This window comes from Catharus ustulatus, chromosome 25, assembly GCF_009819885.2.
Source record: "Catharus ustulatus isolate bCatUst1 chromosome 25, bCatUst1.pri.v2, whole genome shotgun sequence".
NCBI classification, from domain to species: Eukaryota; Metazoa; Chordata; class Aves; order Passeriformes; family Turdidae; genus Catharus; species Catharus ustulatus.
In genome coordinates this window covers 6939769-6966140 of record NC_046245.1, presented here as the reverse complement: position 1 = coordinate 6966140, position 26372 = coordinate 6939769, and the positions used below count along the sequence as shown (strand labels likewise).

The 26372-nt window shown below is 51.1% G+C and overlaps 1 protein-coding gene across 1 annotated transcript; it reads right to left on the bottom strand.

The window, feature by feature from the left end:
• Positions 1-384: 384 nt before the first annotated feature.
• On the bottom strand, positions 385-26361 carry LMOD1 (leiomodin 1). Its single transcript, XM_033080016.1, has 4 exons — positions 25751-26361; positions 20272-20893; positions 2437-4056; positions 385-1225 (listed from the first exon to the last, which is right to left on the bottom strand). Exons 2-4 carry the CDS (start codon positions 20530-20532, stop codon positions 1199-1201), a joined length of 1908 nt encoding a protein of 635 aa, XP_032935907.1. The 5' UTR covers positions 20533-20893; positions 25751-26361; the 3' UTR covers positions 385-1198.
• Positions 26362-26372: the final 11 nt, after the last annotated feature.

Here is a 26372-nt window from a genome sequence, read left to right as displayed (position 1 = left end):
TTACCTTGGGTTCGGGGTGACCCTGGGGCAGCCCCAGGATGCCCAGTTCTGAGTGGACTCAAAGGGTTTGAGATGACTGTGGGGTGGTCCTGAGGTGCCCAGTTCTGGGTGACTCCAGTTTTGGGGTGTCTGCATGGCTCTGGGTGCCTGGTTGTCCATGTCCAGCAGCAGCAAGGTGCCCCATTTAGGGGGGTTCTGGGTGCATGGGTGACCATGGACACCTGCTTGGGGTGTCCAGGTGGTCCCAGGGTGCCCACTTCAGGATGGTCTGTGGGTTTGGGAGAGGGAAGAGCTGCCCCTGGCTGAGGTTGCTGAGTCCATTCCTAGTCACCCCCTGTGCCCCAGTCTGGGATCTGGGGGCCTGGATCTGTCCAGAGGCACAGGAAGCGGTGGGTGAGCTTTATTGCTGATGCAGTGGCCACAGTCATACAAATCGTGATCAAGGTGTCATGACAGAAAGGATGGGGGGAGGGAGAGTGGGCATCACATGAATCCAAAACCCACTGCCCTCCTTGAGCTGGTGCTTTCCCTACTCTTTCTGAGGTGGATTTGGTTTCCATGCTCTGAGAGTTCTGGGGGTCCCCTCGCAGTGCTGTGGGCGTGTACAAGTTGCCCCGAGTTCCTGGCCCCAGCCTGGCTCCCCATGTCCCACCACTTCATGCCTCCTTTCTCCCTGCTGCTCCCTTCTCTGACCCTCCCATTCCTCCTGATGTCAAGCCTGAACCCCCAACTCTGCAGCCACTGCTGTGCTTGAATCCCAAAACTGCTGGCCGCCCAGACATGTTGTGGTGATCTGATGATGGTCTGGATGTCCCCTGCTCCCCCAACAAGGCTCGGGGTACTGCTGCTCACCCCAGGCTGGACCCTGGATAGAGGGTGCCAAACCCCTTCATTACGCTCTGACAGGGGATTTCCATAAGGATCAGCTCTGCAGACCCCTGCTCTAATCTTGGCATCTCTGGCGGGGCTCGGTGCTGGTAGAAGAGCGAGCTCGAAGGCTTCACAACAATCAAAAAATAAATACAACATCCTCCATCACGTCCTGCTGGGCCCGGCCTGTCCTCCGTGTCCTAGAGAGATCCCTGCTCCTTTTTGTCGGTCACTGCAGGTTCCAAAGGGCTTGTCATGGAAACAGTCACGAGAAAGGTGAGTGTCTGAGGGTCTGCCATGGGCTGCAGAGGAAAAATCCTCCTGCTCCCTACTGCAGCAGCTTCGGCAACTGCACCTGCAGAGAAGGATACCTGATTACCAGGAGGGCAATGGGAGGAGGTGCAGGAATGTCCCTGACATGGCGCAGGGACATACACATCCAGGGCAGGGTTAGATGGGATACTGGGGAGAAATTCCTCCCTGTGAGGCTGGTGAGGCCCTGGCACAGGTTGCTCAGAGAAGCTGGGGCTTCTCCATCCCTGGAAACGTTCAATGCCAGGTTGGATGGGTCTTGGAGCAACCTGGGATAGTGGAAGGTGTCCCTGCCCATGACGGGAAAGAAATAATCTCTAATGTCTCCTCCAAACCAAACGATTCAGTGACCTCTTTCTCTTGGCCAGGCTGGCTGTCCCCCCACTCCAGCCCATGGACAGCCCAGCAGGGACACAAACCACCTGGAGTGTGCGAGACGTTTCAAGGCTTCATGTAGAGACCAGCATTAGGCCCTTTTGTTCCAGCACAGTTATCACTGCATGGGGTGCACACACAACAGTGTGCTGCCCAAGGGTGAATATATGGTCCTCCTGTATTAGGAGGACAATTGCTGCCACAGCTTTCAAGCACCCAGGCCACCCTTAGCTAACATGGTCTAGCTGTTTTGAGAAGTAGGCCACTGCTGTCCACTGGTCCCCAAGATGCTGTGTCAGTACCCCCAGAGCAACATTCAGTTGCTCATATGTAAAGAGTTCAAAAGGCTTAGTCAAGTCCGGCAGCCCAAGAGCTGGGGCTGACATCAAGGAATGCTTCAGTTGTCTAAATGCAGATGAAGCTTCTCCAGCCATCCTGGGCCACCTTCCACCCCAGGGGCATGGGCTCAGCCACAAGAAGAAAAATAGCAAGAGCCCAGTGAGTTGTAAGTTACGGATGGCTTCTTCCTTATGTTCCAACCCCTGGATCCTGGTGGATCTGCCCAACACAGGAGGTCTACCAAGGGATGGATCTGCACTTCTCATGTTCTCTGCCAAGGGATGGATCTCCTTTTGGATGCTCTGCCAAGGGATGGACCTGCTGACCCCATCTGCTCTGCAGGGATAGTATTAAAGGATGGATCTTCCTGCCCCATGTGCTTGGCAAAGGCATGGATCTGCCCCTGTGCAGGGGTTGGGAGCATGGATACCCCACTCCAGAGAAGGACACTGCCAGAGTGACAATGGCTATGACCTCAGCCCCCAGGCCCCAGCCCCCAGCCCCACCCTGTATATGGGCCCCACCTGGACCTGCACTTGCCTTCTTGAGCTGTTTGAGGTTGCTGGAGCGAATGGCTGCCAGGAGCTGGTCCCGTGAGTTCTTCTCCTGGACTGGTAGCGCCCGGTCTCCCAACTTCCTCTGTGTGGCTGGTGAGAGTGAGTTCTTCAGGTTCTCGTTGATCATCAGTGGTGGAGCGAGAGGAGGAGGAGGTGGGGGTGGCATGGTGGGTGCCTCCCCTTTCTTGGGAGAGCTTTTGGGGGAAGCCTTGGGGGATGGCTGTGGGGATGCCTTGGGGGACCCCTTTGGCAGTGCTCCAGGCTTGGGCACCTCTAGGAGGTCTTTCTTCTCCCCCCGTTCCTGTGCCAGTTTCTGCTCCTGGAGGCGTTTCTGTCTCTGCCTGTCCATGTTTCGGCTCAGCAGGTTGGTGACAGTCATGCGTGGCCCAGCCAGCTCAAAGTGATAGCCCAGCTTCAAGAGCGTGGTGTTCTCCTTCAGGAGCTTGGCAATTTCCATCTCTGTCTTTCCCCCACAGATATGCCGTTGGTTGTGGAAACGTAGCTCTGTCAGTGTGTTGTTCTGCAACAGTGCCCGGAAAATGGCCAGGATACCCTTGCCTGTGATGTGGTTGGAGTCCAAGTTGATGCTTGTCAGCACCTTGTTGGACTTGAGCATTATGGCAATGGCAAAAGCCACATGGTCATCAGCACGAGTGTTAGCCAGCGCAAACACCTTGACCACAGTATTGAACTCCAGGGCCTCGGTGAAGCGCACCAGGGTCTCGTTGTTGATACAGTCAGAGTTGTTCACGTTGACCTCGGTCACTTCAGTGTCGTTGTTCTTCACCTTCTCAATGAGCTCATCAAAGATGCTAGAGGCTTCGTCATCCTTGGCTTGATCTGCAGAGCTGCTGGAGGAAGGCTTGGAAGGGCTGCTCCCAGCTCCTGCCTTGGCCTCTTCTTTGTCCTCCACCTTTTCTGCCTTTTCTGCTTCTGCCTGGGATTTATCCTTCTCATCTGCCTTGGATTTTTTCACAGTTGAAGCCTTTTCCTCTTCTTTTTTATAATTTTCTTTCTTACCTTCCCCTCTTATGTCTTTTTCTGCCTGTTTCTTTGATTCTGAACTCTTCTCCTCCTTTTTTTCCTTCCCTGTGTCCTTTGATACTGAATCCTTTTCTTGTTTTTTTTCCTTCTCTGTCTCCTCCTTTGCTCCTGAGACCTTCTCTTCTTCCTTTTTATCCTTCCCTGCATCCTTCTTTTTAAAAGATGAGCTGTTCTCTTCCTCCTTTTTATCCTTCCCCGCACCCTTCTTCAACTCTGAGCTCTTCTTTTCCTCATTTTTGTCCTTCCCTGTGTCATTCTTCAACACTGAACCTTTCTCTTCCTCCTTCCTGTCCTTCCCCATCAGCTTTTTCTCCATGGCCTTGACTTTATCGTTCATAGCTTTGTTCTCTTTGCTCTTGGTTTCAGTCTCAGATTTACCTTTCTGGTCTGTTTTCTGAACATTTTCTTCCTTTTTAGAGTCTTTCCCCACTGTAGTATCTTCCTTTTTAGAGTCTTTCCCCACTTTAGTATTTCGTTTCTGGGCCTGGTCTTTGGAAGGAGATTCCTTTCCTTTTTCTTCTTGATTTTTGTCTCCCTTATTCTTGCTCAACCTGCTTTCCTAGTGAGAGAAAAACACCTGGGAATTACAGAAACAGGTGCCTCTGACCTACAGACTTGCCACCCCAGTCTCACTGTCACTGACCTCTGTCACATGGGAGCATCCTGCAGCCTGTGGCTGGCCTTTGGGAGAGGAATGTTTGGCCCAGCCGAAGTCCCAGTTCCAGGGAAGGGTTCAGCATTTGAGTGCCTTGAACGTAGGCAGAGCCTGCAGGACCCAGGTATGATGAAGTCTTACTGCAGCTCTCCCAGGCAACTCTGCTCTCCTTCTGCCTCCAGCCCCCTCCCAAAGGGCTTTGGAGGTCTGCAGGATACCCTCTCTAACAGGCCATAAACTAACAAGCAGTAAAAGGCATCTTCTCTCATACCCTCTATAAGTTATAATTTTTTAATCATTTTTCTAACTAGGGATGGAGGTAGGGCCTGTCTCCCTGTGAGCCCCAGGTGCTTTCCCACCTTTCCTGAATAGTTTCCAGAGGGATGCTTTTCACAGTCTGTAGCCCAACACTCTCCACACTGTCCTGGATGTCTGTGCAAGCAGGAGAGCATCCACAGCAGTGTCCCCAGTGACACTGATGACCCAGCAGTCATTCCAACCCTGGGCTCTGCAAAACCATTCTCCTTTCAATAGCAGTTTGCACTTTTGAGCAGAAAACCGAGGAAATTTGAGCGTGGCATTTATTGCTTTCTAATACATGAGGTTCTCCCAGCATATCTGCTACCAGTGTCCAAAGACATCATAAAAGGGAAGGGCTTAACTTGAAGAGTCTGGGGGAAGTTTTGGCCATTTTTACAAGCACCTGACCCTTGCCCTTTGTACAACCTATCCTGGGCATTGTCCTGTGCCACAGCCAGCTGCAGCAGCTTGGAGACACAGCCAATGTCTCACTGCAGCCTTCATCCAAGGCTGAGGGGCTGGGAGGGGGTCTCCATCAGTATTGGTACAATCTTTGATATGGTTCCCATCCTTCTCTCTAAACTGCCAGAGGGCAGAATTAGGTGGGATATTGGGAAAAAATTCCTTCTGTGAGGGTGGTGAGGCCCTGGCACAGGTTGCCCAGAGAAGCTGTGGCTGCCCCATCCCTGTTCAAGGCCAGGTTGGATGGGGCTTGGAGCAACCTGGGCTAGTGGAAGGTGTCCCTGCCATGGCAGGGGGCGGAATGGGATGAGCTTTAAGGTCCCTTCCAATCCAAACTAGTCTGGGACTCCATGACATGAAAGACATCCATTCCCAAGGGAGAGGAGTCAAGACTTCAGGTGGCTGAAGGCAGATGAACTTGATACTGGAACCAAGTTTGCTGCACCGAGGAGGATCCTACCATAAATTTCACATCAAGGTTTGGCAATTTAAATTAAATTTACTTAAATTTGGCAATTCCCTCCTCCACAGCTAGGGAACACACAGGTCCTACCACTGGCCTGGCTCATCATTTTTGCTAGGGGGATTTTAGGACTCCAGGGGAAGGAGGAAGGAAGATGCTTCTGGGAGATGCAGTTGTGATGCCTTTATAATCTTCCTGGACCCTCCCACAATTAGGACAGCTTTGTGGCTTCCCCCAGTGCCTCGTAACCCCAAATCTGAATCCTGACACCCCAGTCTGCAGTCAAGCTGGTCTCCTTCTCTTCATCTGAGGGCTCCATGGTGTCCATGCTGGGGCAGCATGAGGCTGAGCTTTCCCCATGCACAGTACTGCCAGCCCTCTGGGACAGATTTTTGTGGAAAGAACTGGCTGTGCATGGGCAGCCCTGGGGACTGTTTGTACCTGGTGTATAAACAGATGCCATTGGGGACGAGAGAGCTGTTTATTTAGCTGAGAGATTTCTTGGCTCCCTGGTGCAAGGCTGAACAGGGACAGGACGGCTCATGCCAGACCCCTACAGAGCCTGGCCTGATATCCACACAGTCCCCACTGCTGCCACCCCAGGGACCAGGGATGGGGGCTCACAAAGGGTTCCTGGGTACTGCAGGGCAGCAGCTGATGCCACCTCCTCTGGCACTGAGCCGGGGGTCCTTCTCATCAAGCTGTGGCCTGCTCCCAGCACCAGGATGGTGCACAGATGCTTAGTGACATTCTGAAGCACCTCAGTGCAGGAGGAGCCCTGGCAGGAGGAATGTGGGACGAGGATACTGGTGTTCCCTGGCCAGTACCCAACAGGGCTCTCTAAGGTGTTTGGGAGTGCTCGGGTTGCAGGTTTCTGTAAGAAGGGACTTTTATCCTCCTCAGGGCTCTGCAACCCTTTGGTGACCACAGGCTGAGCATCCCTCGAGTCAGAGCCAGCAGCCTCATCCCATGCCAACTGCTCCAAAAATCTTTCTCCCTCCCAGCCCAAGCTCACCCAGCCTAACACTGGGGAGCTCTGAGTCTCCCCTGAGCACTCTGGGCACATACAAGACCAAGAAGAGCAAAGGCTTTGGCCAGGGATGAGCAGATCTTGGAGAAAGGGAGAAAAACCCTGGTGAGAATGACCAGCAACCTTTCCCATGCTTGGAGAAAGTGATGGTTTGCCCCAAGAAAATGAAACCAGAGGAAAATGAAATCCATGGCAAATCCCTGCTTGGGAAACCTGCTGCAGCACTTGCTAAGAATGTCCTGTTATCTGGTTAAAGCTCACATCCATGGATGTGTGGCCACGTGTCCACGTGCTGCGGTGTGGGGCACGTTTGGGGGAGGAGAGACCTGGAGCCAAAGAATGGGATGTTAGAAAAGAGGTGGGGGAAAAGGAATCAGGAGAAAGAGAGCTGGGAGAAGTCAGGGAAAAGAAGCTGGGGGAAAGGAGCCAGCTGTGGCCCCAGGCATAGGAACAAGGGAATGCAACAGATATGCAGATACCATCATGGGTGTTTCTACCACTGTGGGTAGTGCTTGTGGGATCATTTGCATCCAGCAAATTTGGGATGTATCAGAAGGATCTCATCTAAGAGCTGCAGGTTACTGGAAGAAGTGCTGGATAGTCACAGGGGGTGAGAGGGTTCATGCTGCTTCATCTCCTGCGGACCTGCCTTGGGAGAGCCCTTGGCAAGCGCCCAGCTCCAGTGGCATCAGAGGGGCAAGAATCAGGAGGAAAAAAGTTGAGGTAAGAAACCAGATCTGTGTTTCTAAAACCAAGGGTCAATGTGACCCACCTCCATCCCTTGCTGGAGCCTGGGCACATCTCCAAAGCAGGTCTGCTCTGGGCCATGCCTGAGGCCACATGTGTGCCCAGGAGAAGACATGGCCTTGTCCCCTCCTGCCTTTCCACCATCTCATGGCTCTTGGTGTGTCCCACTGGCCCAGCCCATGCTGCAGGTGCCAGTCTCAGATGTCACCAGCCTACCACTGGTGATAATGCTAAAGAGCTTAATGCTAAAGATATCCAGGCTGGAAATGCAGGTGGAAGCAGAGCTTGGTGGCAGAGCTGTGTGACAGGAGTGGAGGAGAGAGAAAAGTACTTTTCCCCTGCTCTGGAACTCCTTGCTGCCCCCACAGTCACCAGCACAGCTTCTCCTGCAGCCCAGCACCAGCTGTCCCCTCTTCATGGCCATGCTGAATCCTGCCTGCTCACTCCTCTCTGCCCATGGCATATTTACCTTGGGTACCTGAAAACCAGTGCTGCTGCACCCGCTCTGTGCCATTCCCTCTGCCACAAGCACATTTATTAGAGGAATATTTTTACACAGCATGTCAGACCTTTAAAATAAGCCTAATGAAAACAGCCTGGTAGTTGGTTGATTAATCACCAGTGTTTTGATGAACTGAGATGCCTTCCCGTTTCCTCTAAATAGACTAAAACGAGCATTGCCATGGCTTGTTAGCATTTGTAACCCTCAAACCCACTCAGATGTTGCCTTAAAAGGAAAAGGAGACTGGGAACTTCTTGCCTGGAATCTAAGCACTCGCTCCAGCACTGAGTAAGGGATGGGGCTGGAGATATAGCAGAGGATGCGGAGAGTGAATCTGGAGGTGGAGTGAGAGTCTCATTTGCTGCCCTAAAAGCCCCACAGCTCATTTTGGGGTAGAAAATTACTGTTTTAATGTAGCTATTGATCTGGCTGTTTGTTCAGCAGGTGGAATGTGGGCACAGTAACCCTGCTGTGCCCAGAGCAAATTTCCAGGGGAAAGGGGAAGGGAGAGGAGAGGAGAGGAGAGGAGAGGAGAGGAGAGGAGAGGAGAGGAGAGGAGAGGAGAGGAGAGGAGAGGAGAGGAGAGGAGAGGAGAGGAGAGGAGAGGAGAGGAGAGGAGAGGAGAGGAGAGGAGAGGAGAGGAGAGGAGAGGAGAGGAGAGGAGAGGAGAGGAGAGGAGAGGAGAGGAGAGGAGAGGAGAGGAGAGGAGAGGAGAGGAGAGGAGAGGAGAGGAGAGGAGAGGAGAGGAGAGGAGAGGAGAGGAGAGGAGAGGAGAGGAGAGGAGAGGAGAGGAGAGGAGAGGAGAGGAGAGGAGAGGAGAGGAGAGGAGAGGAGAGGAGAGGAGAGGAGAGGAGAGGAGAGGAGAGGAGAGGAGAGGAGAGGAGAGGAGAGGAGAGGAGAGGAGAGGAGAGGAGAGGAGAGGAGAGGAGAGGAGAGGAGAGGAGAGGAGAGGAGAGGAGAGGAGAGGAGAGGAGAGGAGGAGGAGTTACCTAGGGATTCACAAATCTTGTACCCAAGATGACAGAAGGGATACTTGGTGGCCCAGCAGCTGCTGTTACATCAGCCCCTGGCAGAAGGGAAATATGGAAATACATTTGCAGAAGTTTAGTCTTTGGAAGGGGACAGCTTTCCCCAGCCTGCAGTTATTCTCAGAGATATGTCCTGGGAAGAGTCCCTCATGGTCCCAACACAGCAGGATGTGCTTGGCTCAGCCAAAGAACAAGATGTGAGGTGGAATCTTGGGAGCATGAGAAGCTCCATACTGGCTCCAGGGAGCAGTATCCCATTGGGGTTCAAGGAGAGCTTGGCTGAAAGGGGGAAGCCAGAAGGTCCTCAAGATCAGAAGGGCATGGAGCTTCTGGAGTGAGTCCAGAGAGGCCACAGAGACGCTCTGAAGGCTGGAGCCCCTCCGATCTGGAGACAGACTGGGAGAGCTAGGGGTGTCCAGCCTGGAGAAGAGAAGGCTCCAAGAAGACCTTAGGCCCCTTCCAGTGCCTGAAGTGGCTCCAGGAGAGTTGGAGAGAGACTTGGGACAAGGGCCTGGAGAAACAGACAAGGGGCAATGGCTTCCCACTGCTGGAGGGCAGGCTTAGGTGAGATATTGGGAAGAAATTCCTCCCTGTGAGGGTGGGGAGGCCCTGGCCTAGGTTGCCCAGAGAAGCTGTATCTGCCCGATCCATGGAAGTGTCCAAGACCAGGATGGATGGGGCTTGGAGCAATCTGGGATAGTGGAAGGTGTCCCCGCCCATGGCAGGGCTGGAATGGGATGATCTTTAAGGTTCATTCCCACCCAGACCATTCCATGATTCAAGAGTCCAGAAGGCTCCTCTGTGCAGGTGGCTGCTGGTGATATGAGTCATGTTGGTCCCCATGAGGAAAGGGGCATGTCAGCAAAAGATCTCAGGCCAAACCTGCACTTGCAGCTCCTGTGAAAGTGGCTCCAGGAACAGTGAACTCAACTCAACCTGCAGCCATGCCACTGGCTCAATCTCTAATGTCACCTGCAGCTCTAGGGGCCTCTGGAAACTGAGTGTGAGACTTCATTCCATGATGGTATGAGAACCTCAGGAGCATCACAGGGGGAGCCTAAGCCAGGATCAAGCCCATCCCAATCACTGCTGGGAAATCCAGGGTCAGCTCCAAGGTGGCTAATGGTAGTTTCTGCATGTGCATCGGAGCCCACCACAGTCCTTCTCTGGAGACCCACTGCCTCCCTCCTTTCCAGCTCCCCTGGCAGGGCCATGCTGGCTGTCTGGCACATGGATTTGGCCACCAACAAAGACTGTCCCCCCAGAACTGTGCTCCTGGCAAAGCAACCGCAACCCCTCCAGAGCTGCAGACTTGGGAATAATGCCCAGGCCAAGGAGCTGTTCCTCTCTCCCAGCCTCTGCTGGGATAATAAATTCCTCCTGTAGCCTATGGGACATTTTCTAGTTCATCTCTTGGCATGGCATGGCTTAGACATGCACCAACACCCGCACACCTCCATTGTCCCGCACAAATCCTGGCTGGCTTTTGGAGGTAGAAAAACAGGGAAGTAGGGAAGCCCAGGGATGAGGGGAGACCTTTGAGGCACAGACGGGTGATTCACCAAAATCTCTTGGTCAGCTGCAAGGGTCCCAGGTGAGACTGGTGAGGGAAGGAAACTGGGTTGAGTTACTTGAAGGAGCAGGTTTAGGGAAAATTATGGATCCATGACTAACAAGCCAATCTGCTTTCACTGCTTAGGGGGTTTCAGTCTGTCCTACATCCCTTTATAGTGCTGCTGCCAAGCCCTATAGTCTCCAGAGCCACCATAAGACTCTGGGACTGATTCCACAGCTCTAACTTTGGGCATCACCCTCTGAAGGCAGCTGCCTAACTGCCAGACTCCAAGGACCCCCATGTTCCCTCTGTCCCACCTACCTATCCCAAATCCCAGCCAGAGGCACCAGCATCCCTTCACCCCTCAGTGTGACCCTGGGGCTGAGGAGGCTGAGCACAAGCCCTGTGAAAGCTCCCTGGGGACAGGGATGTCCTCCAAGACTGTCCCACTGCATGGAGAAGCTGTTGAGGTGGCTGGGGGCAAAGGCAGGGGAGGTTGCAGGTTGTTTGATGTTCCTGGTATTTGGGTACCTGCGCCTAGAGAGGGTTGCTAGAGTCAAGGCAAACCACAACAAGCTGCCCAAGCTCTTTTCTTCCATTCCTCAGCCAGTTTTGAGTAACCTAGGGACAACTCAGAGCCAAGGACATTCCCAGAAAGAATACTGTGGCCTTGGCTGAATCCTGGGAGCTGCTGAACCTGGATTACCAGAGACCTGCAGAGGAAGCAGGGCTGCAAGGCTTCTGCTGACCCTGAGACACCCTGGACAACCCTCCTGCTCCTCAGCTGAGAGCAAACATCATGAACAGCTTTGTGGGAGAGACCCTGCTTACATCCCTGGGGCTCCTTGAGAGGATCAGGCAGCAAAGAGTTACTCTTGGAACGTTTGGACTCTTTTGGCACAAAGGGAGGTTGAAAGGACCTCAGCTTCCAGCACTAAGACACACATGACCCCTGGCCGTGCTCTGTGTGCTCAAGCCCAGAGAGATGTAAACAAGGAATTTAGCTTTTCCCCTTCCCTTCTGCCCAGACATCTCTCACCCCAAATATCACTGTGACTCAGGCCAATGTTTTTAAAAAGTCCCCTTTCTGAGATGCAGAGCTGTTCTCCAGAGATTAGGCTTTTAATTTGGTTTCCTTTAACAGAAGAGCTCCAGCCCTTCCATTCCATGAGGACACATAGCCATTTTCCAGAAAGCTGTAAAGCCACTGGATACTCTGCAAATGCAAATTTTTCTCCTCTAACAAAATCAAGTTTTAGAAGATCAGGTTTTTCTCTTCTCTTTGCTGTACTCCCAGACCTTCTCCTGGCACTGGCATGGCTAAACTGGATATTCTCAAGATGAGACCTTCTCCCTGGTTGTCTCCTCTTCAGGGATTGAAAAGGGCAGGAAATGCCAGTGATTAAAACTATGAACACCTCTGAGCTGGATTTCTGCTCAGTGCACTTTGTGAGAAGCCCTCAAAAAGCATTCATTGGATTTTAAGGAATAGGAGAATTGCAATTCAGCCCTAGTGAGACTTAATTCTACCTCCATCCTCAGTCATTAGGGCTGGATGCTCAAAGAGCAGGACACTGCTCCCAGTCTACTGGCAATACATGGACACATCTCCAGGTCTCTTGCTAGTGCAGGTATCCAATGGATCCCATCCAGCAGCCATCACAGACATCCCCTGGCAGTGGGCACCTGGTGCTGGAAGATGATTCCAGGTCCTTGAAGCAGATGAGATGAGACCAGCTCCAGGTGCTTACCTGGAAAACCATACCAGTTTTGCTGGTCATTGCTTTGCTTGTCACTCCCTTAAATAGTTTGTGGAAAACAGGAGCATCAGCTCCTCAGGCTCTGGCACTACATGGAGCTGCATCCCAGGACAGAGCACTTAGTGGGCATAGAGCCCAGCCATGCCAGGGGTCACCATCTCTGGTTCTTGGGAACTGGAGAATTCCCTGTAAGGAAGCAAATGGCAATCATTCTCCTTGGCAGAGGCTGCCATGGTGCTCATTCCCATGACAGGCATGTCCAACATATGCCATGGTGCCCCTGCCAGGAGGAGGGATCCTTTGGAGCCCTCAGCAGCATGCAGCATAAATCCTGAATACTGTATGTAAGCCCTGGGGTGCTCAACACATGGTCAGGGGCCTGTACAGGACACCTCTATGACCTGAGCTGGTGCCTCTCCAGTTGTGTTTCAGGAAATCACAGAATAATGGAATCACCACGATTAGAAAAGCCCTCTAAGATCATCAGTTCCAACCATTCCCCCAGAAACTGCCTTGCTCACCACTAACCCATGTCCACAAGAGCCACAAACACACAGCTCCTAAATCCCTCCAGGGATGGTGACTCTACCTCTGCCCTGTACGTCCTATGTCAGTGCCTTACAATCCTTCCCATACTGGAAATTTTCCCAAATATCCAACCTGAACCTTCCCTGGCACAACTTGAGGCCATTTCCCCTTGTCCTGTCCCTGTTCCCTGGGAGCAGAGCCTGACCCCCGCCTGGCTGCTCTCTCCCATCAGGGAGTTGTGCAGAGCCAGAAGATCCCCCCTTGGTCTCCTTTTCTCCAGGCTGAGTCTCCCCAGCTCCTTCAGCCACTCCTGGGGCTCCAGACTCTTCCTCAGCTCTGTTCCCTTCTCTGGACGTGCTCCAGCCCCTCAATGACTTTCTTGTCCTGAGCAGCCCAAAATTGTTCCCAGGACTGAAGGTGTGATGCCAGCCGTGCCAGCACAGGGGATGGGCATTGCCCTGGTTCTGCTGCCACACCATGGCTGGGACAGGCTCTTGATTCCACAGCTCAAATTCCTTTCTGTTTTCATCCCTGTTGGCCCCATATTCTGGACAGAGGAAAGGACAGAGCAGGACTCGACCCTCCATGGCGTGTCTGTCCCTTGCCATCCTGCCAGCCACATCTCGCCTTCAAAACACGCACCCTGACACTGACATCCTCTTGCTCCATCCTGCCACGATTCCCACACAGCACAGGGTGGGATGGAGCAATATGACCGGTTAATCCCAGCGTCCTGCTGAGAGCTGAGTCACTGAGATGGTTTTAGCACACACGTGATGTCATAGTGCTACGAAAGAGAGGGCCACATAATGGACCCAGCTCTTGTCCTCCATGTCTATTTATCAGCTGAACATAAACACATATTAAACCTCCTGGACAGCTCAGCCCATATAAGCTAAACACTTCAAACACTTCCATGGATTTATCTGCATCCCAATTGTGCTTTATGTAAATATAGAACACAGATTTTTACTCTTTTTTTCTTCAATTGATAAGAAATCCATGGGGTTTTTTTTCCTGCTTGTGTCCTTAGATGGACAGTGGATCTCCCAGATTTGTGTGTGCCTTTGGTGTGAGCTCCACATCACTGGGAATGCTGTATGCTGCAACTTGCCCTGGTAACAAAAGGAAAAACAAGGAAAGCAAAGCTTCTGTCCCCAAGGGCATCACAAAAACACCGATCCAGCTGTAAAAACCTTTCTCACACCATTTTTCTAGGAATGCACCCCAAAGATGCCTGTGTTCCTGCTTCACATTTTTCAGCTGCTCCCCACACTGCAGATCCTTCTGGGAGCTGCCATGGGATTGATTCTATGTTTATCCTAGAGGGTTGTTTTATCATCTGCTGCAGGTAACAGCTTCCGCTGCTCATCCCTCTTGTTACAGGGTTGGGACTTTTTCATAAACTTATAATGAAACACCAGAGCACAGACCATAGTTTTCATTTCTGAGCAAGGAGAGGGATCTCCTGGGCTTCACATAATTACAGAATCAATTTGGTTGGAAAAGACCTCTGAGATCATCTAGTCCAATCTGTGACTGATCCTCCCACCTTGTAACCCAGCCCAGAGCACTCAGTGCCATGTCCAGCTGTTCCTTAGACATCTCCAGGAAAGGGGACTTCACCATTGTCCTGGGCAGCCTTGTTCAGTATATGACTATCCTTTCCATGGGGAAACTCCTTGTAATGTCCAACCTGAACCTCCCCTGGTGCAGCTTGAGGCTGTTTCCTCTTGTCCTGTCCCATCCTCTGCTCCCTGGGAGCAGAGCCTGACCTCCACCTGGCTGCTCCCTCCTGCCAGGGAGTTGAAGAGTGACTTGTGCAGCTGGAGGGACCATCTGTGGCCTCCTTTAAGGACTGAATAGGAATGGCTCAATACTTTTGGTTTCTTTCCAAATGTGTGACTAATTTGGATATCTTTGGCTATCATCCATGGAGGAATGCAAAGCCCAGGAAGCTGCCATCTCTATTTCCCTCTGTGTGCTGCTGGAAGTACCCACTGCTTTACCCACTGCCCACTCCATGGGACAGAAGCCACTGGAGAAGACTCTTTATGGATGTCCCAGTGTCACCCACCCCTTTCACCTCTTTTGGAGGCCAGAGGCTGTTCAGAACAATGTATTTTGGTCTATTCTCTCCTGTAAGAGTGGTGAGGCCCTGACACAGGTTGCCCAGAGAAGCCGTGGCTGTTCTGTCCCTGGAAGTGTCCAAGACCAGACTGGACAGGGCGTGGAGCATCCTAGAATAGTGGAAGGTATCCCTGCCCATGGCAGGGCTGGGTGGAATGGGATGGGCTTCAATGTTCCTTCCCACCCAAACCAGTCTGGGATTCTGGGATTCTTTGGACTTGATGATCTTAGTGGTCTTTTCCAATCATAAAGATTCTCTGATGAGGGAAAGAGACAAGATCAGAAAGGCAAGAGTTGGGAATTAGTGAAGACTCTTGGAAGGGAGGAGGAATGGTCTTGGCAGTCAACAGAACCAGCTGATAAACAGAAGAGCAGAATTTCAGTACACATGTTAAGGACAAACTGGGAAGATGCTCAAGGAATGATATAACCCATGCTATACGCTTGTTTACAAACTCCCTTGAGTCTGAACCAGCGAGTTAAATAAGGAGCTTGTTTTTCCTCCAGATATTTTCATGAAAAGATGACAAGCTTTGAGCATTAATATGAAATTTAAATTCTGGCTTATTTGTCTGTGGTGTTGAAGAAGGGCTCACTGCTGAGGATCTCCACTTTCCATGGAGGGAAATCAAGTAACTGGATTAAAAATTACCCAGCAGCAAGTTCCAAGCCTGAGAGAGCTAGAAAGGAAGGCACGACTTTTTACAAGACCTTCCCAAGGAGCCTGCAGGGATAAGGATGCATCAACCTGGAAGAGAAGGAGGTCCTGCCTGCAGAGGAGTGCACTTAGTGAGTGGGATATCCAAGAGGAAGTGAAATGGTGCTGGAAGATAACTGAACCACCTCAGCTTCTCATGTGGGAAGGGGGTTCAGCCTTCATGAGACAAAAATGCACTTTGCACATCTGGCCCCGGCTGTACAAAATGGCACTGGCATCCAGTGTCCCCTGTTCAGAGTCTTCTCCTCCAGGAAGCTGGTCCCTGAGCTTCCATGGAAAGAGACACCCATGACATGAGTATCTTCATAAAAATTTGGTTTGTGGCCCTGGAATGACTCCCCTCCATAAGCAGGATAATGTTCCCTCATGCAACTTCCTTGCACTTCCCAGCCATTCATGCTTGAAGCTGCATCAAATCAAATCAAAACAAGCCCTCGGGAGGCAGGACTGGGAACTCTGATGGGATCGGGATATCCATGTGTCCCCCTCTTATGGGTGAGCTTCAAAGAACATTTGGACAACTCTCTGAGGCACATGGTGGGTGGGATTTTGGGGTTGTCCTGTGCAGGGCTAGAAGCTGAACTCAGTGATCCTTCCAACTCAGGATATTCTATGATTCTGTGAGCAACCAGGGAAGATGGTGATGCTGGAGAAGGGAAAGCACATCAGACGCTTTCTGCCTCTGCCATTTTGGGTGAGGTCAGGTGGGAATCCAAGGAAAGCTAAGAACAGCTGCAGGTGGATTTTGTGGAATGCATTGGAAAGTAAAACCTCCTGTTGTGGACTTGGCAACTGTCAAGGAGGACTTGTCCACCAAAGCACCAGTCCATGGCACATATGGTTCACATGGAGATCCCTCCCACAGGATAGCTCTTCTCACCTAGGTCCCATCTGGCAGAGGTTTCCTGAGAGTGTTTAGGGCTCACCAAATGCCAGTGGGAAAGATCATGGAATTATAGGATGGTTATGCTTGGAAAAGACATTAAAGATCATTCCCCTAAAGAGCATCATGGAAGAGACTCCATGGATGGGGTGTTCTCTCTGCACAGACACGTGGTTTTTATAGATGTCACCAGCAATAGAGGAACTGGATCAGCTCCCAGGGACCCCATCTCCTCACACAGCCCAGGTCTCAGAGAAACCCGCAGGTAGGGCAGCACAGAGCCCCTGTGCCCTGGCACACTCGACTTTTCCTCTTCTGGACAGAAATCCCAGGCATGATACAAGGATTTCAAGTGACAGCAAGTCAGTTGTGCCCCAGGTAACTCATGGAATCCTAGACTTGTTTGGGTAAAAAGGGACACCTCCCACTATCCCAGGTTGCTCCAAACCCTGCCCATCCTGGCCTTAGACACTTCAGGCATGGGAAGCCACAGCTTCTCTGGGCACCTGTGCCAGAGCCTCACCACACTCACAGGGAAGAATGTCTTCCCAATATCCCATCTGACCCCACCCTCTGGCAGTTTAATACCACAGCACCAACTTCACAGCATGTTTCTAACCAGAATTTTTCTCATTTTGTCTTTGCCTGTGACAGTAAAGAGCCTTGAACTGCTAGAAATAATCTCTTTGTTTATCAACTAAGGAATATTAATTTAATTCCAGCTCCCGCGACACATAGACCTTGTTGAGTACATCCAGAGAGGGGCACTGGCCCAAGCCCCACCCCTGAGCTGGGTTATACTTCCACTCATTAGCAAGACAAAGTTAAGATTAATTAATTACTGCATCATCAATATGGGAATTGGCTGCTCAGTGTGGAAAGGTTGGGGCAAAGCTCATGTCTATTTTGGGATGTTTATAATCTGCTTCCTAGTTACCCAAGTTTGCCCTTTTCATTGCTAAGATGTGTTATTATGTAGTTAACAATATTTCTAAATATACCCACTTCTCCCAATATTTAGGTGGAAATGGAGGTGCCTGGAGCCAGTCCAAGAGCAGGGCAATGACTGCAAGAACAGCAAGATGGGCAGAAACTCAACCTTTCCCTTCAAAATACCGTATTTTGCTCGTTGGAGGAATTCCTGCACATCCCAGCTAACACACAATGTCCCACAATGGCGATTCCCATTAGGAGGCATGGAAGAACAGCAGGGAGGATATAAGAAGGACATTGAACTGCTGAAGCAAGTCCAGATGAGGCCATAGAGATGCTCTGAAGACTGGAGCCCCTCTGATCTGGAGAGCCCCTCAGACTGGGAGAGCTGGGGGTGTCCCCAGTTGGGAGTGTCAGAGCATCTCTGTGATCTCTTCCAGATTTGCTTCAGAATATTGGGAGCTGTTGATGGAGAAGAGCTGGGATGGACATGTATGGGGTGATGCCTGCACACCCTGGGAGAATGCCAACCCCGTGGGAGTGCAGCCACCATGGGTGTACTAGCTGGCACAACATGCAATCTGCTGACACATAAGAGGGATTTGTCATTGGAGACTTGGAGCTCTGAGCAGCTGGGGGAGAGCTCGGTACATGCCTGGGGTGCTCTGGATGGCTCCATGTTCTCATTCCATCCTGCAGCAAAACATAGCCCTGGGGCTTCCTAGGACAGAGGGTACCACCAGCTTCCTGCACTGTTTTTTGTGATTGTTCCTGTGGCGTGATCATCCCATCCCATCCCATCCCATCCCATCCCATCCCATCCCATCCCATCCCATCCCATCCCATCCCATCCCATCCCATCCCATCCCATCTCCGGGCCCCACTCCATCCCCAGCATGATCTGATGTGCCAGCACCGCAAGCTGGCATTCTCTAGGTGCTAATCCCAGATCCTAACAATGGCAGGGAGGAAGCAGTGTAAGATACACTTCTTTTTCTTGGCCTCCAGGGATTGAAATAGAAGAAGAAAGTCAGTTCTGCCCTATCCAGTTACTGCAAAGCAATCAAACTGGGCCACTTTCACTGACAAACTTGACCTGTTGCCAATTTGCTTTGTCTGCCACGGCCTGAAGCTCCTGAGCTGAGAGAGCAGCAGTAGCTTTCCAGGAGCCCTGTGCTGCCCTCCCCTCCAGCCAGAGCCCTATACCCTTTTCCAGGTGTCCCTCCTCCCGAGGCCATCCCTTTCCACATCCCAAGTCCTCTCCCACTGCACACACACTCTCAGGCATTTTCAAACAACATTATGTTTAACCAGGCAATTTCCCAGGTCTCTTTTAAAAAAAACTCACATATTTCCTCCCTTCCTCTTGATCAGAGACACTTGACCAACTCCCAGCCAAGCCCCCATGTTCCAACTGAAACAGCAACACAAGTTGCTGCCAAACCCAAATGTCTGCCCACCTGAAAAAGCAGATTTTTCAGTGTCACCTCTTGGGATCACCTGCAAAACAGAGGTGAAAACCTCTTGGGATCACCATGAAAAACACTGGGATGACTGGTCCCACATAACAGCATTTCCCTCTCCAGGGAGAGGGAACATAACATATTTTGCCTAACAGCAAAATTTCCCTCTCCAAGCAGGTTTGTCCTGCAGCACCTGCACTTCCCCACCACAGAGAATTTTTTCCTCTGGTGAGGAAATCCACACAGTGCCCTTGTGGGCACAGCACTCACTGTCCCCCAGCCCATGCCAAGCACTACATATAGAAGGTGAAAGTTGTTCCTTATCCTCAGAACCAGAAGGGCTCCCAGGCTGCCCAGGACATGGGTGGGGAAGAACAATTTAACCCCTTGTTCAGCTGTCCAAAGTCTACCTTCAGTTATTTCTCCTACAGGTGCAATTTTCATTCCCACTCCTCCCAATATTTAGAAGCGAATAAGGGTGCCTAGGTCATAGTCAGAAGAGGATCCTCCTATATAAACTCCATAAATATCCAGAAAGAGAAATTTCCAAGGGCTCAGTGGTAGTTATATACTGATTACTCAGCTGGAAGACCCAGGGTACAGCTGTGCGACCTGGAATAGATCTGGAATCAGTAGCCACATAACACTTGGCTCTGCTTGTGCTGCCAGCACTCCCCAGCCCTGCCCCGGCACAGCAGATGTGAATCCCATCTGTGACACAAAACCAGCCCATGACCACATGGATCAACTGCTGAAGAGTCAGTGTCTTTCACTTTCTGGCTCAGCCTGCCATGAAAAACTAGGGAAACCAGACACTTCCCAGGCTTCCACAGTCAAAGCACATACCAAATATTCTTAGTGCTGAGGTTAATAAATGTTACAGAACAGTAGGAATGGCTCCCACTAAGTCACAACACAAAAAGAGAAGAACTGACATGAATCTCTTGAGCTTCAAGAAAACTCTTTGCCAGGATTTGCCAGGTGCAGAGAGGGAGATAAATGTACCCAAATCAAAGTAAAAGAAGGAAGTGAACAATTAATTAAGTGAACAATTAATTAATTAAGTGAAATGCAAAACAAACTTAATGGGGTAAAAACCTGCTTCTCAACGAGATTTCCACAAAGCAGCAAACATTTTTATTCCACAAGAACCAGACATTATTTGTTCTTTTCCATAAGAGCTGAAAGAAACGAGAGTCCAGAAATCTCAAAAAACAAAACTAAAAAACCAACACCCCCACCTCCAAAAAACAAAAAAAAACCAAAACAAAAAAACCCCCTGCAGCCCGTGCTGTCACTGCACCAGCCCCTCCAGCAGCCTCCTGGGAATCCCAGCTCCGCTCCCAGCCCTGTCCAGCGATGTTGGAGCAGGGGCAGGAAGAAAATCCCTGGCACAGGTTTTAGCTTTGCTAGTAACATCTGAATTTTATGGGCCACCCTGTTACCTCCCGGAGTGCCTGGACCAGCTCCCTGGTCTCTCCGGCACAGCTATTCAGCAAGCGCACGCCTTTATCGGGTTTTGTGTTTTCCATCTCGTCCCTCACTCAGCCCGGGGGGGAGCGGGGTTTGAGGTGTGTTCCCACCTTTCCCGGAGCAGCAGTGTGGGATGTGACTTACATCTATCGAGTGCTCCCGCTGTAGGAGCCTCCTGGTGTCCTTGTCGTGGTGGTTGAGCGCCGTGTCACAGTTTTGTGGGCCAGGTGAGGAGTTTTCTGATTGGTTTGTCTGACTGCTCTCCACAGGGATGCTCGCGTCCGCATCCACCACATCCAGCTCCTTTTCCAGCTCCTCCATCTCCTCTGGAGACAAAGTAGACAATAAATTGTCTATATCTGGATCTTCACTAACTTGTCGCCGGTATTTGGCCACTTTGGACATCTTGGCTCGCTGGCGAGACACGGTGGCGGCTGTGTGGTACCCAAAACAGGAGGAAAAAAAAAGAAGCCGAAGCTCTAAGGCTGCTTCCCGAGCGGCAGCAGGTGCTGAAGTGTTAAATCTCAGCAGCTCTCCAACCCGGGATACGGTGGTTATCCAGAGGGGACACCCCTCGGTCCAAGCGCTGGCCAATAACAGGATCTAGTGGCGGCTTGGGCGCTGGGAAGCCAATGGAGCCCGGCGGGAGGCGGGGAATGGTGCTATCAGAGGAGCTTGAAACCCGAGGACATTCCAGGGAACCATGCAGAGCTACATGACCAAATTTAGTCCGAAGCATTTCGCCTTTTAAAGGCAATGGGCCAACCTAGTGAGAAAACAGGGAAAAATGCACCAGCCGGCAGGCCGGGGATGGGGGGTGGAGGAGGCAGCCCCAGCCTGTTCCATGGGGGCTGGGGGGCTACTAAAGTGGGCAGCGTGGCTACGAAGGGATGGGGGGAGCCTCTGCTGTGACAGTGACAACTCTTAGCTAAAATCGGCACGGAAGGATCCACTCCAGAAGTTTTTCCTCTTTATCCCGCTGCAGTCTGGGATCGGTGCCGTTAGCCGACGCACTCAGCCCCTCGGCAAAGAGCTGGAGGTGGGTGCTAGTGTTGAGGCAGACCTGTTCCAGCAGAGGAATGGAGGCAGCAGATAGCAAGTGCTCCTGGCTCTGCAGACCTGACCCCCTGGGGACTGTCAGAGCTCCTACCGACCCTCAGACCCTGAGCATCTGTTCCTGCAGCTGCTCTTCCTCATACACTCCCACGTCCCCTCACCAAGCTCCAAAGACATCCCTCCTTCTGCACAGATGGAATTCCTGAGTCTTCTCTGCTCCTAGTCCAGGCAGCGCCCTAAGCTTGGGCTTTGGCTGGCAGCACCAACTTTTCATTTCCCTAATCTATATAGAAGCTTTACTGGCACGTGGGAGCTCTCCCACAGGGACAGAAGATAGGCTTTTCTTGTAAAGTTTCCAGGCAGTTTTACCCCATGTCCAGCATTTTGTACACATTTGTTATTCTGCCAGCTTCATCCCGGTTTTCTTCATCCTTTATCATCCTCCTAATATTTACTGCCTGCTCCCAGGCCTCTCTCTGCCTATCCAATCAAGGAGTCCTTTGGTGTTTCATGACAAAATAAGCTCCCCTAGGATTTTCCTCAGTCTATTCACCTCCTTCACCTGTCTTCCTGGCCCTGCACATAGGCCATCGGGTGCTCCAGGTGAGTCTCCTAGTGCCGTGTGTAACAAACTAGACAGTCCCCATCCCAACAGGAAATGTACATTCTTGGTGCATTCCAGAATTTCCTTTATCTCCAGTGCTGCAGTGCCCAGTTCCTGCTCATATCCTTCCTATGATTCACCAGCAGGACTGAGATTTTTTCCAGATTGTAGAAGAAACTGTTGGGTTTAGTTTCCAAGCGCACAAACTTAAACATTGACGTGGTGGATTCCATCCCCATCACTTCTGTTTTTCTGATCCCGCAACCCTGGTCTTGGTGCTCACTTGCATTGGGAAGGACAGAGTCATTTTCTTCCCCAGATGGCCTCAGACACAGAATCATGGAACGGTTTGAGTTGGAAAGGACCTTAAAGCTTACGACATTCCACCCCCTACCCTGGGCAGGGACTCCTTCTACTACCCCAGGTTGCTCCAAACCCCACCCAACCTGGCCTTGTACACTTCCAGGAATCCAGGGGCAGCCACAGTTTCTCTGGGCAACTTGTGCCAGGGCTTCCCCACCCTCACAGGGAACAGTTTCCTCCCAATATCCCACCTAATCCTGCCCTCTGGCAGTGGGAGGCCATTTCCCCTTGGCCTGTCACTCCAGCTCCTGATAAAAAGTTTCTCTCCATCTTCCTTGACTCTCCTTCCCCAACAGGGCCACAGCAGTGACAGCGCTGAGGGCAACAGAAACCACAGTGAATTTAGTCTTTGGTGTCCATTTGGTGCCGTCTTTACCTGAAGAAGCCAAATGAGCGTCTTGTTTGTTCCACCTTAGTCCAAAGCATTTCAGTCCATTAATATGGCCCTGGAGCTAAGGTACTATCTGGTCACTTTCCAGGATTCAAAGCTAGAAATGTTTTAACACTGTGTGTTTTGGAACAGAAATTTGAGTTACAGAGTCTGAGGGTGAAAGAAATTAACTGGCAGGAGGGTGGACCTAGCTAGGTGTCAGGCTCTTCTCCCTGGGAACAAGAAACAGGACAAAAGGAAATGGCCTCAAGTTGCATCAGTAAAGGTTTAGGTTGAATATTGGGAAAATTTCTTCCCTGAAAGGATTGCTCAGTCTTGGCATAGCTGTCCAAGACAGTGGTGGAGGCCCCAACCCTGGAGGAATTTTCTGGGTTGGTAGTTCCAGGGCAATAGCTGGACTTGATGATCTTAGAAGGTTTTCCCAACCTAAACAAGCCCATTATGCTATTCTATAAATGTCCAACCTTCCAGTATTTCTATGGTATTGTTGTGCTCAGTCAGCAAGTGCTTATAGGAGGTGAACAATAAACTGGAAACTCATTTCCCAACTGGAAAGTGCACAACAAAAAGGTAGTGAGAAATCACATCTTGGTATCTGCCTCTTCTTGGAACAATCCAAGCCTTCCCAGGTGTGCCACCCCTGGCTGCAGGGACAGGACATGTACACAGCCCCAGGGACAATCTGCAATTCTAAGCCAAAGAAAGCATCCTTCTACTTAAAAGTGAAATCTGGAATTTTCACTGTCTGCCTTTCCTTTGCAGCAAATTGTTGAAAACTTTCCCATGTTGTAAATTGGTTTTCAACAGAATATAATCACAATCAACACCTTGCAAAATGTCTATTTTGTCATTCCTGAACCTTGATTCTTGTGATGAGAAGTACCACACACCAAATTCCCTAAGAAGCTGTGAATGTGGCCTGGAAGACTCCAAATTTCTCCTGAAATATCACCTATCCTTTCCAGGAGTCCACGACAGTTGCGCACTCCTCCCCTGAACTGCAGAGCCAGGCAGAGGTAGAACAGAGAATAATTTTGTGGGGAAATATTCCCACATTAGCAGAAAATCTGGGAGAGGAGCAGGGGACATCCCAAGCTTGTTACGGTTTAGAGTGGATGGTCTCACTGTGATTTATCTTGGCCATCACACAGCCCTTTTTAACTGGGATATTGGCACAGCTCTGCTAGACCATATTTCACAGGGCTCTTGGGGCTATAAAAATAAAACAGCAGAAAGAAATTTTGTGTTTTCACCCCAGAATAGGAGGAGCTCTGGATATGTCTGCACTGACTGGTCCTTCATGGGCTACCAACAACTGGCACTGGGATGTGTTTGGGGACACTCGGTCCATGCTCTGGAGCTGGTTCCAGCCACCACAGTGTGGAATAGTGAAGTAAAGAATCCCAGAACTGTTGGGGTTGGAAGGGACCTCTGGAGATGCTCCAGTCTGACCCCGTTGCCAGGGCAGGGTCACCTGGTGACACAGGAACACTTCCAGGTGGGTTTGAAGTATCTCCAGAGAAGGAGACTTCACACCCTCCCTGGGCAGCTGTACCAGTGCTCTGCCCTCCTCCACGCAAGGAAGTTCTTCCTCACACTGACGAAACCCCACTTCTTGGGGTTTAGTTTATGGCCATTGCTTCTCATCCTGTCACTAGGCACCACTGAAAAGAGTCTGGCACTATCCGCTGGCACCCTTCGGAGATATTTGTCTGGGTTGATGGGAACCCCTCTCAAGGTTTTCTGCACTAACACAGCTTCCGCAGTCTCTCCTCATCAAATAGGTGGTCCAGGCCCTGTGTGGTTCAGAGGAGTGGGATGTGGAGTGGTTGGGCATGCAGGAGCTCTTGGCAGCTCTGAATCCATCAGTCCTGGATTTATCAGGATCTCATCTCCATAGCAAACAACCCCTCGAGGGCACTAATTAGTATTTTCAAATCATTGACTTTGAAGCACCACAACAAGGCATTAGAGAGGAGGGACGGAGACAGAGGCAGATTAAACGGCTTTTCCAGGCATATTTACAAACTCTGCCAGTGCCCCCATCTCTCTCATGGGACTGGGACCATCCATCTGCCTTTATTTTTTCCTATTAGTTGATAAAGGACAACTGACCTTTGGATGGATTCCTCTAACTTGTTTTCTTTCACTTTCCTTCAGAGCTTGCAGGAGGAGAGATTAAAAACTGATCTTTTTATAATGTTCTAAGCAGTTTGCTGAGGAGTGGCATTTCCCCGCCTGGCCACAACAGGCAGTGGGTGTCTTGTGGCCAGTGAGAGAAACCGTTTCTCTCCCAAACTCGATGCATTTTTATCAAAAACCTCCTCTCCAGACACATGCTTGCATGACAGCAAGAGTAGAGAAGACTATATATTTTGGGAAATAAACCAAATCCTTGCTGTGGGGAAACTCAGAAATCCCAGAAAGCCCTTGGATATCTTCCCTGAGCCTGCCCAAGGGTGCCACCTTGGGAGCTGAAGCTCCAGGGACTCACCATGCTCTCCCACAAATAGTAAAAGGTGGGACCAGAATCACCATTTGGCCTGATTTAATTAATCTACCACTCATTAGGGGAAAGGATAAGGGCTACAGCAAAGAATTGCCACCCTGAGAAGGGTTGGATCAGTCACAAAATAATGGAATTGTTGAGTTTGGTAAAAGCCCTCTAAGTTCCCCCAGCACTGCCAAAGCCACCACTAGCCATGTCCCCTGGTGCCACATCCGTATGTTTTTTAAATCCCTCCAGGGACAGTGATTACTGCCCTGGGCAGCTGTGCCAGGGCTTGACCAATCTTTCCAGGAAGAAATTTTCCCCAGTATCCAAAGCGAACCTCACCTGGCCCAGCTTAAGGCTATTTCCTCTTGTCCTGTCCTTCGTTCCGTGGCAGCAGACCCTGACACCTCCCTGCCTCCCGCCTCCGCCCCAGCTACACCCTCCTTTCAGGGAGTTTTGGAGAGTGAGCAGGTACTCCCGAGCCTCCTTTTCTCCAGGCTGAGCCACACAGCTCCCTCAGCTGCTCCTGGTGCTGCAGCCCCTTCGTCAGCTCCATTTCCTTCCCGAACATGCTCCAGCCCCTCAATGTCCTTCCTGAACGGAGGGGCCCAGAACCGACCCCAGGATTGGAGTTACCACTCACCACTGCCCTGCACAGAGCGATGAAGTCACAGCAGTGCCAGAGGACACAGCTCTGCCTGCCCAGGGAACTGACCTGGTGATAGGGACGTCAAGTCTCAGCTCCCAGCTCCACACAGAACCACAGGAGCATCCCCTGGGACATGTGAGGTCAGCCCAGCTCATGAAGCAGCATCAGGAACGACATGGGCTTGGATCCTGCCATTCTAGGCAAGGCTGGAAAGGCTTGGAGCAACCTGGTCTAGTGGAAGATGTCCCTGCCCACGTCAGGGAGTGGAACGGGATGAGATTTAAGGTCCCCTCAAATCCAAACCACTCCATGATTCCATGAAATTTGGAGCAGAGCAGTTTGTCCTTGGAGCAACTTGCACAGGTACTGTTCCTAAAAGAATTGGGGAGGGACTTTGTCAGTGGGAAGGCCTTTGCCCAAAGGGTTAGACGAAGTATTGGGAAGGAATTCCTCTCCCTGTGAGGCCCTGGCCCAGGTTGTTGAGAGAAGCTGTCGCTGCCCCACGCCTGGAAATGTCCAAAGTCAGGTTGGCCAGGACTTAGAGCGGCCGGGGATAGTGAAAGGTCTCCCTGCCCATATCGGGGCGTGGCACTGGATGGAATTTAAGGTCCGTCCTACCCAACGGATCCCTCGCTCTGGGATTTCACCCCTCACGGCGCGGCGACACCCCCGCCATCACCGTGCCTGT